The following is a 17,885-nucleotide window of genomic DNA, read 5'->3' as shown; positions in this document are numbered from 1 at the left end:
TAAGTATGCAGTGACGCAGATAATGCAACAAAGAGCGAAAAAAACCGGAATGAACTACACCAGAAAGATAACAAGGTGGAAAGGCCACATCCGTCCTCCCCGACCGTCACCACCAGCTCCACCGCCATTAATCACATGAATTTGCCACGTATCCGACCACATCCCCCCCGAATATCAAGCTGCGATTCTCTGTGGTATCCCACTGTGGGAGTCAAGGAACCAGCAGGACGGCACAGCAAAGCCCTGTATCTAACCTATCCTGTGTGACACCATCTTCTGAGCCGTGTATCTAAACCTATCTTGTGTGATACTGTCTGCTGAGCCGTGCATCTAATCCTCTCCTGTGTGATACTGATTGCTGAGCCGTGTATCTAATCCTCTCCTGTGTGATACTGTCTGCAGAGCCGTGTATCTAATCCTCTCCTGTGTGATACTGATTGCTGAGCCGTGTATCTAATCCTCTCCTGTGTGATACTGTCTGCTGAGCCGTGCATCTAATCCTCTCCTGTGTGATACTGATTGCTGAGCCGTGCATCTAATCCTCTCCTGTGTGATACTGATTGCTGAGCCGTGCATCTAATCCTCTCCTGTGTGATACTGATTGCTGAGCCGTGCATCTAATCCTATCCTGTGTGACACTGTCTGCAGAGCCGTGTATCTAATACTCTCCTGTGTGATACTGATTGCTGAGCCGTGTATCTAATCCTCTCCTGTGTGATACTGTCTGCTGAGCCGTGCATCTAATCCTCTCCTGTGTGATACTGTCTGCAGAGCCGTGTATCTAATCCTCTCCTGTGTGATACTGACTGCTGAGCTGTGTTTCTAATCCTCTCCTGTGTGATACTGTCTGCTGAGTTGTGTATTTTACATGAGGACCCCAGAGATACTTGGCCCGTGAGCAGTCAGTCGTTCACCATGGGGGGCCGGTCTTTGGGGGTCATTATTGCCGCAATGAAGAATAAACGCCACAAGGACTTTTTGGAAAACTATTTGCAGGTTTATTCCTGAGAATCTTATAATCGTCCAGAAAACCTATAATAAATATAAAAAAATAAATAATTGTGAAACGAACTTACAGCGATAATACTGGGGCGCAAGTACAAAAAGGCACAAAAATAAGTTAGAAAACAAAAAATCCCCCTCGTCAGGCACTTAAGAGAGGCGGCCGGAGGAGCCGTCACCCCCGGGTCACAGCATAGAGACCGGGGCGAGCGACCCGCGCAATATCCTGCACAAGATGGGGGGGGGGGGGATATGCCGGAGGTCGGTGCAGTCACATCGGCTCAGCAGTCTTTATGAGGGGGGGGGGGGGATGGGCCCGAATGCCCAGGGGCCGAGCACACACCGCAAACCTCACATCTGTGCTCCGAAATGTGGCTCCCGGCCCGTACCGTGTCACATTAGCTGCATGACTACAAGGATCACTTCTCCGCAGACACCAAAGCCGAGAAGTCCTTTCCCCACGATGCCCGAAGGGGGCGGATGTCTGAGTCTCGGGGAGAGCAGGGGCCGCAGGATTATTCCAGAATTAGGTCTATATAGAAAAGTGCTGTCATGTCCAGAAACCGCAGAGTCCCCACCAGCAGGGGTCCCGGATGTTTGGGGTCTGTGAGACGCTGCGTGCACCCTGCAGAACAAAAGCCGGCCCTCCGAGCAGCACACGCGGTCCTGGTCCTGGTCCAGCGCTAAGTCGGGCCCTGCCGTCTGCCAATGGGGTGGTCACCAGTAATGGGTAGGCGGTGGCCACCACTTCTTAGATTGGGATGCCCATTTGGCTGGCCTGTTCCTTCAGCCCCAGGATGCTGAAGGCGATGCGTTTCTGGTGGCCTGGGAGGCGGATGCCCAGCTGCTTCACATCACTGTAGAGGAAACACAGGAAAGGGTTAAACGACCAGGATATTCCATGTCCCCCCAGACACCAGAGGTCCTATGTTCTCCACTGTCAATATCTCCGCTTGCTGGCAGTGATTGGTAACAGCTTCCACATGCAGAGGCTGAAGACCGGCCCTGAATTAATATTTCTCACAGCAGGGGGTTGGTTGCAATGTGTCAGAGCTGGCGGATGGGTGGTCCCTACCCTCGGGTGGGGGACACTCACTCTGGGTGCATCAGGATGATCTTGTCCATGGTGTTGAACTGCGAGGCCATGAAGCTCTCGGTGTACTGCTGCATCTTGATGGACTCCAGCCACTCGGCGATGCTTCTGAACGGCATGCCCTCGGACCCGCTGGTGCTGGGCAGGCGGATGGAGATCCTGGGGCAGAGCAATCTGGGGTTACTGGGATCCCGGCTCTAGTATTCAGGCTTAGTGGAGCATGGGAGTGGTAGTACTTACCTTGGGTCAAAGTCAGCCAATGTCTTGAGCGAGTCCGGGGCTCGGATCAGCTTGTCCAGGATGCTGACAATATCAGCGAACTTGGGCCGTCGGTTGCGTTCTTGCTGCCAGCATTGCATCATCAGCTGGTAAATGGCGGAAGGGCAATCCATCGGGGCCGGCAGGCGGAAACCTTCATTAATAGCCTTCATAACCTGTGAGGGGGAGATGGTGAGATATCAGTGATGGGTCTGTATTACACCCGCAGTATATGAGATCCAGCGGTGCCGACGGTACTTACCTCCTGGTTGGACATCTCCCAGTAGGGCCGTTCACCGAAGGACATCACTTCCCACATGACGATGCCATAGCTCCACACGTCACTGGCCGATGTGAACTTCCTGTAGGAGATGGCCTCAGGAGCCGTCCAGCGGATCGGGATCTTGCCACCCTATGAAAGAACCCCGGGGTGAGTCTCAGGGAACATCTCCAAGATGCACCATCCCTATGACCACACGGAGGACGGTCTCCACCCAAGAAAAACAGCCTGATCCCAAGACAAGCGGTGTCCTAATCCTGGGAGAGCCCAAAGCATCCACCCGTTTGCTTAAAGGATCAGCTTCATGGACTACAAAGCCGTAACAACCCTCCCCACAGACTGACAATGGGCTACAACACCCAGGATCCCATTTCCCATTGGACCAGTGCCTTGTGGATTCCTGAGCCCCGGATTTGGACCCGCTTGCTTTGTGTGATCCAGACTGAACCTCTCCAAATCCTGACACTCACACTGGTGGTATACGTTGCCTCGGGGTCATCCTCCAGGACCCTCGACAGCCCGAAGTCAGAGACCTTGCACACCAGCTGGCTGTTCACCAGGATGTTCCGAGCCGCCAGGTCCCGGTGAACATAGTTCATCTCGGAGAGATATTTCATGCCGGCGGCGATACCTCGCAGCATGCCCACCAGCTGGATGGCACTGAACTCCGCATCGTTGTCCTGTAGAAACCAAGGGGAAAGCGTCAAACTCAACCAGGACGACGTCTCCGGCAGCCGGGTGTCCCGGTCTTACAATCAGGTGCTTGTTATAATACAGCTATAAGGAAGCCTGGCCGCCGGAGTGACAATGGCGTCCTACCGTGTATACCATCGACATTCCCTACAGTAACGTGCTAGCAGTCACCGTGCCCACTCATATCACAGCCCACCCCAGCATTAGACCCCATCCCCCCTCACCTTCAGGAACTTGTCCAGTGCTCCATTCTCCATGTGCTCAGTGATTATCATCATGGGTTTATCTGCAGGAAGAAAATGTCTGTGAGTCACATTGCCAACATGGAGCCGCCGAGAAGCCAGGAGCGACGGACTAAGTCGTCTTACACTTGGACACGACTCCTTCCAGCCGGATGATGTTGTGGTGACAGAACTGCCCCATGATGCTGGCTTCACTCAGGAAATCTCGGCGCTGCTTTTCCGTATAACCCGCCTTCAGGGTTTTAATGGCCACCGGCGTCTCCTTCTTTCCAGGCAGCTTGAGAATCCCTTTGTAAACTTCTCCAAACTCCCCTGCAAAAACGGGGTCTGCAAATGAATTTCAGCGCAACCCGAGTATCAGCTATGCAGAATTCCCCGAGACATGAGGGCGATCTTCAGAATCACCTCCGGAGCTGCGCTGACAGTTCTGCCCCACGTCATCAGTCACGGCAGCTCCACCAAGACCCCGTAATGCACCGCACAGAATTATATGTAGGGACAAGGTAGTCTACCCCCACCCCTGTAATCTTGCCGTAAAGTCCCCCGCGGCGGAGCCCGCTGTGCTGGACCCCAGACTAGTATTATCCCCTGCAGACCCGTACCTGCTCCAATGACCTTTTGCCGAGTGACTGCATTAGGAGAGATCTCAGTGGTAAACTTCAGCACGGCCTTGTTGGGGTCTTCATACGTGTGGGGGTCCACATAGGTCTTCAGAGGTTTCAGTTGTTCTGTAGAGAAATATGGAGAATGCAGAAGATGAGAGCGAGAAGACAGAAAACACAATAAACCAAAAGGAAAGAAACTCGCAACGCACCAGATTTGGAGAAGTAGACATCCTCGGCGGACTGGCGACTGCGTCTATTTCTCCTACTGAAATACATAAAAGAGAGGTCAACACGAGAAGGAGGCGGCCAGAGAGGAAGCAGGAGAAGAAGGAGGCGGCCAGAGAGGAAGCAGGAGAAGAAGGAGGCGGCCAGAGAGGAAGCAGGAGAAGAAGGAGGCGGCCAGAGAGGAAGCAGGAGAAGAAGGAGGCGGCCAGAGAGGAAGCAGGAGAAGAAGGAGGCGGCCAGAGAGGAAGCAGGAGAAGAAGGAGGCGGCCAGAGAGGAAGCAGGAGAAGAAGGAGGCTGCCAGAGAGGAAGCAGGAGAAGAAGGAGGCTGCCAGAGAGGAAGCAGGAGAAGAAGGAGGCCAGAGAGGAAGCAGGAGGAGGCCAGAAAGGAAGCAGGAGAAGGAGGCCAGAGAGGAAGAAGGAGAAGGAGGCCAGAGAGGAAGAAGGAGGAGGAAGCCAGAGAGGAAGAAGGAGGAGGAAGCCAGAGAGGAAGCAGGAGGAGGCCAGAGAGAAGGGGGATAAAGAGACCACCCTACATACCTGCGAAGGAGAAATATCACAATGATTATCACGATGATGATGACTACGACACCGGTCACTGCCCCTGCGATAATGGCCGTCTGATTCGCACCTTCGGGTTCTAAATGTGAAAGGACAAAAAAATAAAGGATTTCGAGACCCGTGATCTGAAATCACTGAGGTGAATGGGGACATCGCGCCTCCATTCATATTAATGGGGCTCATTCATCAGACTCGCCTTCGGGGAGGGTATCAAACTCGTACTCCATGCTGTAGGTCCCGGCAGTTTCTGGGGTTTGGGCCTGGACTCGCACAACATACGTGGTGCTGGAGGAGAGTTTTCCGAGCGTTACAGAGTTGCCCTCACAGCGATGGACGGTGTAACTTTTCTCATCATGCTGAAGAAGAGTGAAGATCAATGAGGGAGTATCGTGACGGGCTGGGGCCCCCAATACCTGGGACATACAGGGTGCTTTACCTTTTTATTATAGGCCACTTCATAGCGCAGGATCCGGTTCTGCTGCCGTGGAGATACGGACCAGGACAGGCTGAGCGAGTTCTTGCTGCGATTGTCCAGGTTCACAGAGGTCACTTTAGGGGGTTCTAGAAGAGACGGTAAGTTAGTACACCCTGTAACACTTCACGGTTATATTCATCACACAGCGGATACCGGCGGCTCCTTACCGGTTTGGTTGACACTGACGCGCAAGTTGGTGTAGCTGCGGCCAGATTTGGGGCTGGACACGCCGTTTCGGGCCTCTACAGTGAAAGTATAGTTCAGGTGCGGCTCCAGGTCGCTGACCGTCAGTGAGGTTCCTATGAGGTGGAGCGGGTCTTCGGAGTACCGTAAGCTGGCATCACAAGGTTGGCAGTCTCCTTGGTCAGGCAAGCACTGCTCACAGGTGACCACATAGATGACATCTTCCCGGCCGCCATTATTACTGGGAGGCAACCAGTGCAGCATGATCTTAGACCCAGAGCAGACAGCCGTGAGGTCACGAGGAGCCGATGGGGAACCTACAACACAGCATACAATTAGAAGGAAGGCCTACAAGGAGTCCATAAGTTCCCACCCTACAGACAGCCTCCATGACATACTTGTGCATGGAGAGGAGATGGCGTCTGTGGTCGCACGAAAGAAGCCATCTTGGCACAGGCAGGAAGTAGCGCCTCCAGCGGAGGGTTCGGTGTGGTCGGGGCAGGGCCGGCAGGGGCTGTTGGAGGCCTCATCCTTAAAGTACCCATCTTTACAGGCTGCAGAGAAAAGATTTAGACTGGTAAATAGAAGCTGTGGATGATGACCCCCGCCACCCCCAACGTATCATCCACAAACGGTATATGGTGGGAACACGTAGACGAGACGCAGACCACCCGACCTGCTCGTTATACAGCGAGAATATAACACGAGGATTCGTGGCCGAGTCACCATGGCAGCTGAGCAGGTCAGTAGATGTAGACCACCCGACCCGCACGTTATACAGCGAGAATATAACACAAGGATTCGTGGCCGTGTCACCATGGCAGCTGAGCAGGTCAGTAGATGTAGACCGCCCGACCCGCACGTTATACAGCGAGAATATAACACGAGGATTCATGACAGAGTCACCATGGCGGCTGAGCGGGTCAGTAGATGTAGGCTCATCCGTCATCTCATAGGAGGCGCAGTGTTGAGGGAGGATCTAAAGTGACCCTTCACGGTTGACCTAGTGATTTTCAAATTAATTAACAGGGCGTTGCCGGCAACTGAAAAATGACCAGACGGAGACGTGTGTCTCTGTTTGGGAGGATCGAGCAGATCTCTGGCCCCCGTTTATTGTGTATCACTTTTCATAATCATAGAAGTTATACTTCAACCAAATCAGCATAAGAACACACTTTCAGCACTTAACCAATAAAAATGCAGGAAAAACTTAACCTATGAGGATACAGAAAAACCGGAAACTACATATATGGTCGTGTCTTCTTGGCATAGAAAAAGCATACCAACAGGTGCCCCAGAGTCTTATATAGCGATACACCCCCGAGTCCCTTATCTGGTTCAAGTTAGAACACTCTGGCCTTGTAGCAGAACATGAACAATAGCCTAGTTGAATAACAGACTTGTGAACAACAAGATAAAGTTACTTCAATGCAGCTATAACCTTTTATCTAATTAAATAACAGAATTTATCTTTAAGCAGCAAGAAAATTGAGTCAAAAGCACAAAATTGAGAATCTGACCCGCTCGTTATACAGCGAGAATATTACACGAGGATTCATGGCCAAGTCACCATGGCGGCTGAGCGGGTCAGTAGATGTAGACCACCCAACCCACTCATTATACAGTGAGAATATAACACGAGGATTCATGGCCGAGTCACCATGGCGGCTGAGCGGGTCAGTAGATGTAGACCACCCAACCCGCTCGTTATACAGTGAGAATATAACACGAGGATTCATGGCCGAGTCACCATGGCGGCTGAGCGGGTCAGTAGGTGTAGGCTCGTCTGTCATCTCGTAGGAGGCGCAGCTCTGACAACTTATCCTGCCCAACCAGTTCCCCGACCAGAGACCTCCTCACGGCCGCGGCGCAGCGTTCCCACATCACGGCTCATAACACAGGTAAGTGAGGGCGGCTCAGTGTGCCGGAGCCGCCGGGGTTTTATGGTCGGAGTATAGTGCGAAGGCCAGACGAAAAAAACGCAAGTCACAGATTTCACAGCGCTTTATAGGAGCGCGACGGCAGAGAAAATATGCCGAAATCCATCGTATCGCAAATAGGAACCAGATGCGAAGACGCAGAGTCCTGGGCCCAGGACACAATTCAGCTTCTCTATGTATGTGCCCCCCTTCCCAGACGAGGAGTCACCCCCGACCCAGCTCACAACAATAGGGGTCTATCACCTAAAATACCTGCACGTCCTCTCAACCCGGCAGCTGATGGGGGCAGATCACAGGCGGAGGATCACAACCCCCACCCTCCCCCATTCTCTTTGAACACCCAAGGAGGAGGAGCAGAGCAACAAGTGGTTAAATCCTAAAATAACTGCAGGTTTCCTGCCCGGAGCAAAATGCCGAAAACCACAAGAAAAGTGGCAGAAAAGCGAGAGACGCCATGGCAGCGTGAGGAAAGAAAGCAGCAATGCACCGAGCACTCCAGAACCGTCCTGGGACGAGAGGCTATCACCCCAGGAGGGCAGCAGAGACTAAAACAACGACGGATGACTCCAGGACACAGAGGAAGAGTGGACAGTTGTCATAGCAACCAGACTCCAACCAATGGGACCGTACAGCTGCTCGGTTGCTCCAATTCTCATTATTCTTGAAAAAGAATTGCAGAAACTGAGGCGGCGAGAGCAGAAATACAGAGAGCCACGATGGAGGGACCCCAGCCGTACGCCCCCTCTCCGGACCCCCGCGCCCATCACTCAGCTCTACCGGCAGACTGATGGAGGTCAATGGAAACTCTTGACCCGTCTTGTCGGCAGCAGAAACACAAAGGACGATCTCCGCACCAGACCGAGCCATTGTGAGCCGTGAAAGGGCTGGGGGACAATGGAGAGGATAAGCGAGGAGGGGCCGGAGCATCTGCCAGCTGCGGGGGGCTTCCCCAGGACTCAGGCGGGGACCCGACGCGACCTCAAAAGGAAGCATTCTGATAGCAAGACGGCAGCGTCCGTGGGAAATGGCCGAGGGAGATGGCGGCATTGTCCTCCAGAAATCATCAAAGGATGGAGGGTCTCGCTCCACTGCGAAGGGGGTGGGAAACACGGATGAGCCACACACCATGCACCCAACAACGGGCATCCGCCCTGGCAACCGTCCCCAGTCATCAGGCACGGGCTGTGGACAAACAGTGCCAAGCCCGAGCCCACCGAGCCGCCATATAAAACCCCAATCAGCGCCGTCACATCCGGGCCCACCGAGCCACCATATAACACCCCAATCAGCGCCATCAGACCCGGGCCCACCGAACCGCCATATTACACCCCAATCAGCGCCGTCACATCCAGGCCCACCGAACCGTCATATAACACCCCAATCAGCACCATCACACCCGGGCCCACCGAGCTGACGTATAAACACCCCAATCAGCGTCACATCCATGCCCACCGAGCCGCCACATCAACACCCCAATCAGCACCCTCACACCCACCCTGGAGAGGCGAAGCGGGTACGGGGCGATCACATAACAGCTGTACAGAATCCCCCCATAAAGAGGATTCCATGCACAGAAAAAAGTATGGAGACCAGACCCTGAACAGGGCGAGGGGTCCGCACAGTCATCTTGGCTCACTCGGACCCCGGGATTCACGTCACAGTGGACACAGGATTAGAGCGTTTGCTCCGTACACAACTGCGCTCTGTCGGGGATAATCTCTGGTGACAGGTACACGTGACCCCGATGAAGACCTCTCCTGCCGAGGTGTACAGGACGGTGCCCCGGGCCCTCGCTCCCAACCCCCACGCCACTTTCCCATATTGACCTCTGACTCCAATTTGTTATAAAGACACAAACACCAAGATCAATAATCCCGATAATCCAGCCCTTGTGTGCGAGTGCAAGCCCCAAAGCTGGTGCCTGCCCAGGACCGCCCGCTGCCCTGCCACAATGTACGCCTGGCACGAGGCCCCGGATGTGGGCAGCGGGTAAAGGCACAATCATCCCATATGCAGCTGGATCAGGACCGTGTGGAGGGACAAGGCCACTCACATCCCAATGCAGATAGTGATGAGCGGCGGGCACCGGGCCGCACACTGTGGGAGAGTGGGAGCTTCTGTAATGGGCAGACACAGAGGGTCAAGACTATCACCCCCCACCTTCCTGCAGATGTCCCGTCCCACGCTCACAGCTGGAGGAGAGGAGTTTACGGCCCTCGGCCCAGAACAAGCACAATCTTGATCGGAATCCAAGACATCAGGACAAGTGTCCCTGTGCGAGAACAGGCGGAGGAGGTCGAGAGAACGTCCCAAGCCCAGTGCATGGCGCCCCGCACACCCGGCAACGTACCAACATAGACCGAAGCTGCCTGTATATAGGGTTCAAGGGGCCTCACCCCCACATCAATGCGGACATTCAGCTTAATAAAGCCCTGATGAAAGGGGGTGTCAGGAGCCCCCCAAACAGCGGCTTCCAGGAGGGGCTTCCCATAAATCTTACGGGGTTTATAGACATTTGTCACTAGTACTACCGCTTGTCACCACGTTCAAGCGCAACATTCCCCATAGACCCCAATACAACAGCGCCCCCTCCCCAACAATCCACAGAAAGGTCAAAGCTTTTCACTATTTTGGAAGAAGGGTGCTGCCCCCACCAGGCAGAATAAGCCCACAGCCCGCTCCGCACCCGGCCATGATCAAATCTGCTAAAGCTGTTCACAAAGGAGCGGTCAAAAGTCAATTTCCGCATTTACCGAACGAAGCTCCATGTTCCAGAATATTTACACTGCAGGAAAACGAGGATTAACCCTTTTCACTCCGGCAGAATCGAGGCGCGGAGCTGGCTATGTAATGCCTGTGGACCCGCGCTTTCACCCTGTGGGATCGCAGCGTCGGATATCCGCTTCCTGTTTGCTGGCGGTTCGGGGGGCTCCGGACCTCAGGATGTGAGGAGGAAGCTGCGCTTCCTTCTGCGATTCTCCCTGCTAAATGCAACATCTCATCCGGGAACGACCCCCCCCCGGACAGGACCGTGCGGCTGCGGACGGAAACCGTGAGAAGGCACTACCCCCGATGAAGGACGGCTGTGCCGGACACCCACTGTGGCCGCAGGGCCGATAACCAGGGGCCACATTTGAGGTCTGTGTACCACCTCATCCCTACAGGCAACCGTGCCCAGAATAGGGGCTTGTGGCCTCGGCTGCAGACATACGCCTGGCTGACAAGATGGCCGTCTCCGCGGAGCAGGGACGCTGGAAGTAGGGATACCAGGGAGAACACTGCTGCTGGGGAGCAGCCAGGCTCCTCTACAGACACATCCGGAAACCCACCACGGCCGATGTGAGGACCCGGCCTCCAAGTCTCATTTCCGGGAGGTCCGACACTTCACGAGGGGCGAGGACTTGGGTGAGTTGCGGAGACGTGCGGCACCGCCCCGTTCCCACGGTTCAGGAGAGATTAATGGAGGCCGGGAGGATCACCTGGGCGCTGAATCAGGCGGTGACACATCCAGAACAATCACTTCCCGGCCGCGTCCTCATCACACGCCTCGAAGAGGGCGCAAAACATCAGGTCACCGTGGGGGAGGGGATCCATGATTTCTGACGCCACGGCCACATCCATATCATGGCTTCTATTAGGGACAGAAACCAGAGCGGCAGCGGCACCCACCACGACACACAACCAGGCCCACCTCACATCAAACATGGTGACCTGCCGCAGATGTGAACCACGAGGGGCCACAGCCGGGTGTAAGGAGGGCGTTTATCCCCTCAATATGTGGCCCCAGGGGACCCACATACCCCAGGGGGATCATACAAGGAGCGGCCGGTCACAAAGCCTAAAAATAACCCAGAACGGCCGATTTGCGCTCCGCCCGCTGCTCCGGGGAGAACACGCTGGGAACTTGTACTGACCACAGAAAGACAAACACCAGCATGGCTGCAGAGCTGCATTCCCAGACCCCGGGGGTAAAATCCCTGCAGTGTGTGCCAGCGAGGAGGGGAGCGCGGACACCGGGGACCTCGCAGGAACAAGGCTTTATTCAGACCCCGGCAGCGGAGGGAATGGGGCTGAATACAGAGAGCAGCGGCGGAGGGAATGGGGCTGAATACAGAGAGCAGCGGCGGAGGGAATGGGGCTGAATACAGAGCAGCGGCGGAGGGAATGGGGCTGAATACAGAGAGAGCAGCGGCGGAGGGAATGGGGCTGAATACAGAGAGCAGCGGCAGAGGGAATGGGGCTGAATACAGAGAGCAACGGCGGAGGGAATGGGGCTGAATACAGAGAGCAACAGCGGAGGGAATGGGGCTGAATACAGAGAGCAACGGCGGAGGGAATGGGGCTGAATACAGAGAGCAGCGGCGGAGGGAATGGGGCTGAATACAGAGCAGCGGCGGAGGGAATGGGGCTGAATACAGAGAGCAACAGCGGAGGGAATGGGGCTGAATACAGAGAGCAACAGCGGAGGGAATGGGGCTGAATACAGAGAGCAGTAGAGACGCGCACAGTATGGATGCACATGCCCATTTACAGATGTGGAGGTCTCATTCTGCGGACCCCACCTCCCCCACTCCTGACATGTCGGAGCATACATCCTTCGGTGCCGGGTGCAGACACCTGCGGCTCCCGTCTGCTCCTCCTGCGCTGGAGTCAGACACACAACCTGGTTCTAATAAAAGTCTCATTATCCGGAGGCTCCTGACAAATCTGCGGCGGAGGCCCCAGCGTGTGGAGCTGGGGGGACGGCTGGTCTCCTCCTCCGCTCCAGGACCATGCGAGGACACGGCGAGATTCCTAACATAGGAAGCTGAGGAAATGGCAGACTGACGGGCTGTGGGTACAGGGCTGATAATGGCACTGCCCGTCCTGCCGACCTCTCCGGCTGCATCCTCTGCGCGATACTATGGATCATGTACTGTCGGCGGGATAACCGTGATCACCGACGACTGCACCCGCTCAGCATCGCCTGCACCGCGCCATCCATCTATATGCAATGTCACACAGCCTCCGGCACATTCAAAGCAGAGACGCCGTCCGGCAAATGGCTGAAGTCGGCAACATGGGAGCTGGGATCAGAGGGAAATCCCAGAAGATCCCGACCGTCACCACATACCAAGCTGCGAGCGACTCCATATGTGCCAGGAACAGGACCGGATGGGGAAAACTACTCTGGGAGAAATACGGATAGGGAGTGCAGTTCTGGGGTATAATACAGGATGTAACTCAGGATCAGTAATGTAATGTATGTACACAGTGACTGCACCAGCAGAATAGTGAGTGCAGCTCTGGAGGAAAATACAGGATGTAACTCAGGATCAGTAATGTAATGTAATGTATGTACACAGTGACAGCACCAGCAGAATAGTGAGTGCAGCTCTGGGCTATAATACAGGGTGTAACTCAGGATCAGTAATGTTCTGCACCAGCAGAATAGTGAGTGCAGCTCTGGAGTATAATACAGGGTGTAACTCAGGATCAGTAATGTATGTACACAATGACTGCACCAGCAGAGTAGTGAGTACAGCTCTGGGGTATAATACAGGAGATAACCCAGGATCAGTAATGTAATGTATGTACACAGTGACTGCACCAGCAGAATAGTGAGTGCAGCTCTGAAGGATAATACAGGATGTAACTCAGGATCAGTAATCTAATGTATGTACACAGTGACTGCACCAGCAGAGTAGCGAGTGCAGCTCTGGAGTATAATACAGGAGGTAACTCAGGATCAGTAATATATGTACACAGTGACTGCACCAGCAGAATAGTGAGTGCAGCTCTTGAGTATAATACAGGATGTAACTCAGGATCAGTAATGTAATGTATGTACACAGTGACTGCACCAGCAGAATAGTGAGTGCAGCTCTGGAGTATAATACAGGATGTAACTCAGGATCAGTAATGTAATGTATGTACACAGTGACTGCACCAGCAGAATAGTGAGTGCAGCTCTGGAGTAATGTACTGTATTGTATGTACACAGAGTCCGCAGTTTCGGTAACCTGATGTTGGGCACAGACATTCTGCCTGGACGATATGATCAGACTATAATATTATTTACCTTGACATTCGTCCCCCACTCTCTCGTATCCGGCGGTGCAGACGCATTGTCCAATGAGAACTAGCCATTCTCCATCTGTGTTGCAATGCATGCTGGGATCATCTCCAACCGACACAGAGTTCTCCACACACTTCCCCGTCACCTTTGCCAGGGTCTGTGAGTCGGCGCCAGCGACGGTCTCGGGGAACAGCGCCATTCCTTGCACAGCCGCTGGGCACTTTTTGTAGTAGATGCGGACAGAGAGCAGCGCCACGCAGGCGCCGATGTCCTGGAAGGCCAGGTAGAAGCCCTTCTTGGTCAGTTTCCCCACCGACCGGACCTCAATGTTTAGCTTCAGATTGCGGGAATCGATATCGTCCTGCAGGGTGATTTCATCGGGTGCAATGGTGTCGATCTTGCGGAAGAGTCGCTTCTGGAAGTTAATGCCGATGTCCATGTCTGACTCCATATAGTACAGATTGAACGTCTCCTTACAAGACCCCGAGACGCCCGAGAAGCTGTTGCAGTCGCGGACGGTGAAGTACAGCTCGATGAAGATGCGCTGCGCCTCGCTGCGGTAGATCCAGCTGGTGCGGAGCCAGTTGTCCTGCTCGCCTTCCTGCACGTTGCAGACCGTATACATGAAGATGGCACTGCCGTTCTTCCAGTCCGGTAGGAGATCCCACTGCAAGAGACGGGGAGAACGTGAGACGCTCACAGCCCCAGACTGGAGTCACAAGTTGTGGCCGGAGGGCGTCCCGGGCCGAACACTTCAAATCCTAACCAGCTGCTGCCATAGATGCCTACTCCAAGCCATGGAGGACCCATGGGCAGCAACTCTCCCCCACCGGCTGCGGCCTCTCCTCCACCGGCTGCGGCCCTCTCCCCCACCGGCTGCGGCGTCTCCCACGTCCGCTGCCCAATACCTACAATTATCTTCCAGGATCAGCGCCTCATGTCGGGGCGACCCCTTCACCCTGAAGGTCAGCATCGGCGTTAAGTGGCAACTGATTAGGACAAGTCGCTGGGATTAGTGCTGTCATCACAATAATTAAGCCCTCCATCTCTGCTTTTTCCTAGGGATGTCAGAAGCATCCGGGGTAACGAGGGCCTCAGACCTACGCGATTAGATCAGAGAGCGCTCCCTGCGGCCGCCATCGCTAAACCTGCACCCTCTCCAAATAGGACTCGAGATGGGATTACCGACTAATGATTAATCTCCGCAAACAGCGTCCCTGGTGCGTGGAGGCGGGCGACGCAGGGTCGCTGGCCAGTGAAAAGGGGCACTGGCCGGTGTTAACAGGGAGCGCTTCTACTTACCCCTTTCCCAAACGGGTTGGTGAGCCAGCCGGTCTCTCCCTTCATCTTCTCAAAGTCCAGCAGCATGACTGAAAAAGAGAAGAAGGCGGTGAGCGACAGCAGCGGAGGACGCCATCCACGGCGGCTCGGTCACCATACAATCACAGGTCAGGCCTGAATGCATACACAGGACACTACAAGTACCAGCATGCACGCAGGACCAAGCATTTAATGGAAGCCAGCTGTGCGGTTATGTAACGACGACGTGGGCCACATTCCTCCACCATTAATAACACCTAATCACAAGCCCAGACGAGCGCCCGACCCCGAGCCAAAACCACCTCCACGGGCAGCGAGTCAGCACGGCAGCATCGGCAGGAAAGGCTGACTCACGGAGGACTCGCCCCCTACAACGGCAGCTCCGGCCTAAAGACTACTGCTCCCCCACCGGACAGACATCCCCTTAACCCCTTAGTGACGGAGCCAAATTTTTGAAATCTGACCAGTGTCACTTTATGTGGTAATAACTCTGCAATGCTTCAACAAATCCCAGTGATTTTGAGTTTGTTTTTTCGTGACACATTATACTTTATGATAATCGTAAATTTAGGTCAATATGTTTTGTGTTTATTTATAAAAAATATCAAACATTTGAGAAAAATGTTAAAAATTAGCAATTTTCAAAATTTGAATGATTATCCCTTTAATCCAGATGATCATACCACAGCAAACCATTAATAAATAACATTTCCCACATGTCTGCTTTACATCAGCACCATTTGTAAAATGTTATTTTATTTTGTTAGCATTTTAGGAGGTTTAAAAATGTAGCAGCAATTTTTCATTTTTTCAAGGAAATTTACTAAATTTATTTTTTTATGGACTTATCCATGTTTGAAGTGACTTTAGGGGTCTCATATATTGGGAAACCCCCAAGCGTGATACCATTTTAAAAACAGCACCCCCTGACATATCGAAAACTGCTGTCAGGTAGTTTATTAACCCTTCAGGTGCTTTACAGGAATTAATGCAAAGTGGTATGACAGAAATGAAAATGTGTATTTTTACCACCTAAATGCCTCTAACTTCTGAACAGATTACTACAGCCATCAGACTCTAAGGCCACTATTTGGTCATGAATTGCCACGGCAAACATCAGAACCACACAATCATGACCTGAGGGCACCAATTGGGATAAAGAGGAAGCCCCCACACTCTGTTAACCATTTATAATGATGTAGTCACTATTTACAGCAGCATCTAAGGGGTTAAACAGATTTGGAAAGTGCAAACACTGATCGTGGCTGATGCAGAAAGTTGTCAGCTATAGTGCACAACCGACAGATGATGGATTGTTATCTGTATGAGGAGGCTATTCTCTTATATGTCAGGTCAGTTAAAAGACGTATTGGCTGTCATTAAGGGGTTAAATATGCCTTTAGAGTGTCCCAAAATAGATTAAGATTCGAGGGGTCTGGATGAGTAGAGACAAAGCAGTTCAACTGATCAACCGTTCTATCACTAGAATCTATCAATTTCAACCAGAAGGGATTCAATTTCCAAGGTATATTATTATTTGACTGACCGTATTTAAATTTAAGAATAAATGGACTGTGGTCTGATATCCCCCTATTACCATGTTCGACACTATCTACCCATAATGCCAGGTCACTAGATCCAAATATGTAATCTTTGCGAGATAGAGATTGTCTAGTTGATGAATGGCAGGTATATTCCTTTGTCTCAGGGTGACGTGTTCTCCATAGATCCAACCATCCGCTACCGCTCATAAATAGTGCCAATTGAGAGGGGGACTGATGAGGCCCCCCCGGACATCTCGCCGTCTAGTCTCAATCTATCTTTAAAATTATCCATGACTAAGTTAAAGTCTCCCATACAAATAACACTAGCATTAGGATAATTTAGGGAGAAACCCATTGCCATGCAGAGAACCGATATACTAGCCGGGGGTGGGTTATAAACACATATCACATATTCCCGCGTATTAATAAAGGCGTGTACAAAAACAAAGCGACCCTCGGGATCTCGTCGTGCCTCCCTAGCCTCCCATCTAACACTCCTATGTATCAACAGAGAAACCCCTCTGGAGTAACTAGTATGGAATGCGTGAAGGGACCACTGCACCCACGGCTTTTGTGTACATTTAACTGTGTCTCTGGTCAGATGTGTCTCCACAAGTGCTACAACATGGGGATGATACCTTTTAATCTGCGAAAATACCTTGCTTTTCTTTCGGTGAGTCTTAATACCCAGTATGTTCCACGTTATAGAATATAAATATATATATAAATATATATATATATATATATATATATATATATAGCAATGAATAAGAAGAAAATGAGGGCACTCACCAATCTTTCACGTTCTTATTCCTTTATTGCAACACGATCCAGTTAAAACACATGGCCGGGGAAGAGAGAGAACCGAAGCCCGTGTGAGCAGGCGAGAGACGACAGCTGTTTCGCGCTGTGCTTTGAGCTTCTACAGGTGAAGCTGACCTGTAGAAGCGCAAAGCACAGCGCGAAACAGCTGTCGTCTCTCGCCTGCTCACATGGGCTTCGGCTCTCTCTCTTCCCCGGCCATGTTGTTTTAACTGGATCGTGTTGCAATAAAGGACTAAGAACGTGAAAGATTGGCGAGTGCCCTCATTTTCTTCTTTTTCATTGCTACATATTTATGGACACATTTTCATTGAGGTGCACCACCAAGTCACCACTGTATGGTTTGTCCATCCGAAGTCTGCACAAATGCACCTTGACTAGAGCCTATGAGAAGTCGTTAAGACACATGCAGTGCCGCTCTTCTTTTTTCTTTTGAGATAGATATATATATATATATGTGTGTGTATGTGTATTATATATATATATATATATTCATTCGAGTATAAGCCGAGATTTTTGGGCTGAAAGTGCCCCTCTCGGCTTATACTCGAGTCACGGTCTGTGGCAGGGTCGGCGGGTGAGGGGG

At 52.5% G+C, this 17,885-nt stretch overlaps 1 protein-coding gene across 3 annotated transcripts in view; it reads right to left on the bottom strand.

The window, feature by feature from the left end:
- Positions 1-975: 975 nt before the first annotated feature.
- The window catches only part of EPHA2 (EPH receptor A2), a 32,297-nt gene continuing 15,387 nt past the window's right edge, over positions 976-17,885 (bottom strand). For all 3 annotated transcript variants that reach the window (XM_077260396.1, XM_077260395.1, XM_077260394.1), the window contains exons 2-17: positions 14,916-14,983; positions 13,617-14,280; positions 6,014-6,169; positions 5,600-5,932; positions 5,394-5,518; positions 5,154-5,313; positions 4,937-5,036; positions 4,383-4,438; positions 4,171-4,296; positions 3,695-3,880; positions 3,551-3,612; positions 3,104-3,313; positions 2,616-2,765; positions 2,336-2,529; positions 2,099-2,254; positions 976-1,859 (exon numbers count right to left, since the gene is read on the bottom strand). In XM_077260396.1, coding sequence (XP_077116511.1) covers positions 1,754-1,859; positions 2,099-2,254; positions 2,336-2,529; positions 2,616-2,765; positions 3,104-3,313; positions 3,551-3,612; positions 3,695-3,880; positions 4,171-4,296; positions 4,383-4,438; positions 4,937-5,036; positions 5,154-5,313; positions 5,394-5,518; positions 5,600-5,932; positions 6,014-6,169; positions 13,617-14,280; positions 14,916-14,981 — 2,850 coding nt within the window. In that variant the 5' untranslated portion in view covers positions 14,982-14,983 and the 3' untranslated portion in view covers positions 976-1,753. The remainder of the gene's footprint in view (positions 1,860-2,098; positions 2,255-2,335; positions 2,530-2,615; positions 2,766-3,103; positions 3,314-3,550; positions 3,613-3,694; positions 3,881-4,170; positions 4,297-4,382; positions 4,439-4,936; positions 5,037-5,153; positions 5,314-5,393; positions 5,519-5,599; positions 5,933-6,013; positions 6,170-13,616; positions 14,281-14,915; positions 14,984-17,885) is intronic.

This window comes from Ranitomeya variabilis, chromosome 4, assembly GCF_051348905.1.
Source record: "Ranitomeya variabilis isolate aRanVar5 chromosome 4, aRanVar5.hap1, whole genome shotgun sequence".
Classification (NCBI taxonomy): domain Eukaryota; kingdom Metazoa; phylum Chordata; class Amphibia; order Anura; family Dendrobatidae; genus Ranitomeya; species Ranitomeya variabilis.
This window is presented reverse-complemented; position numbering and strand designations above follow the sequence as displayed.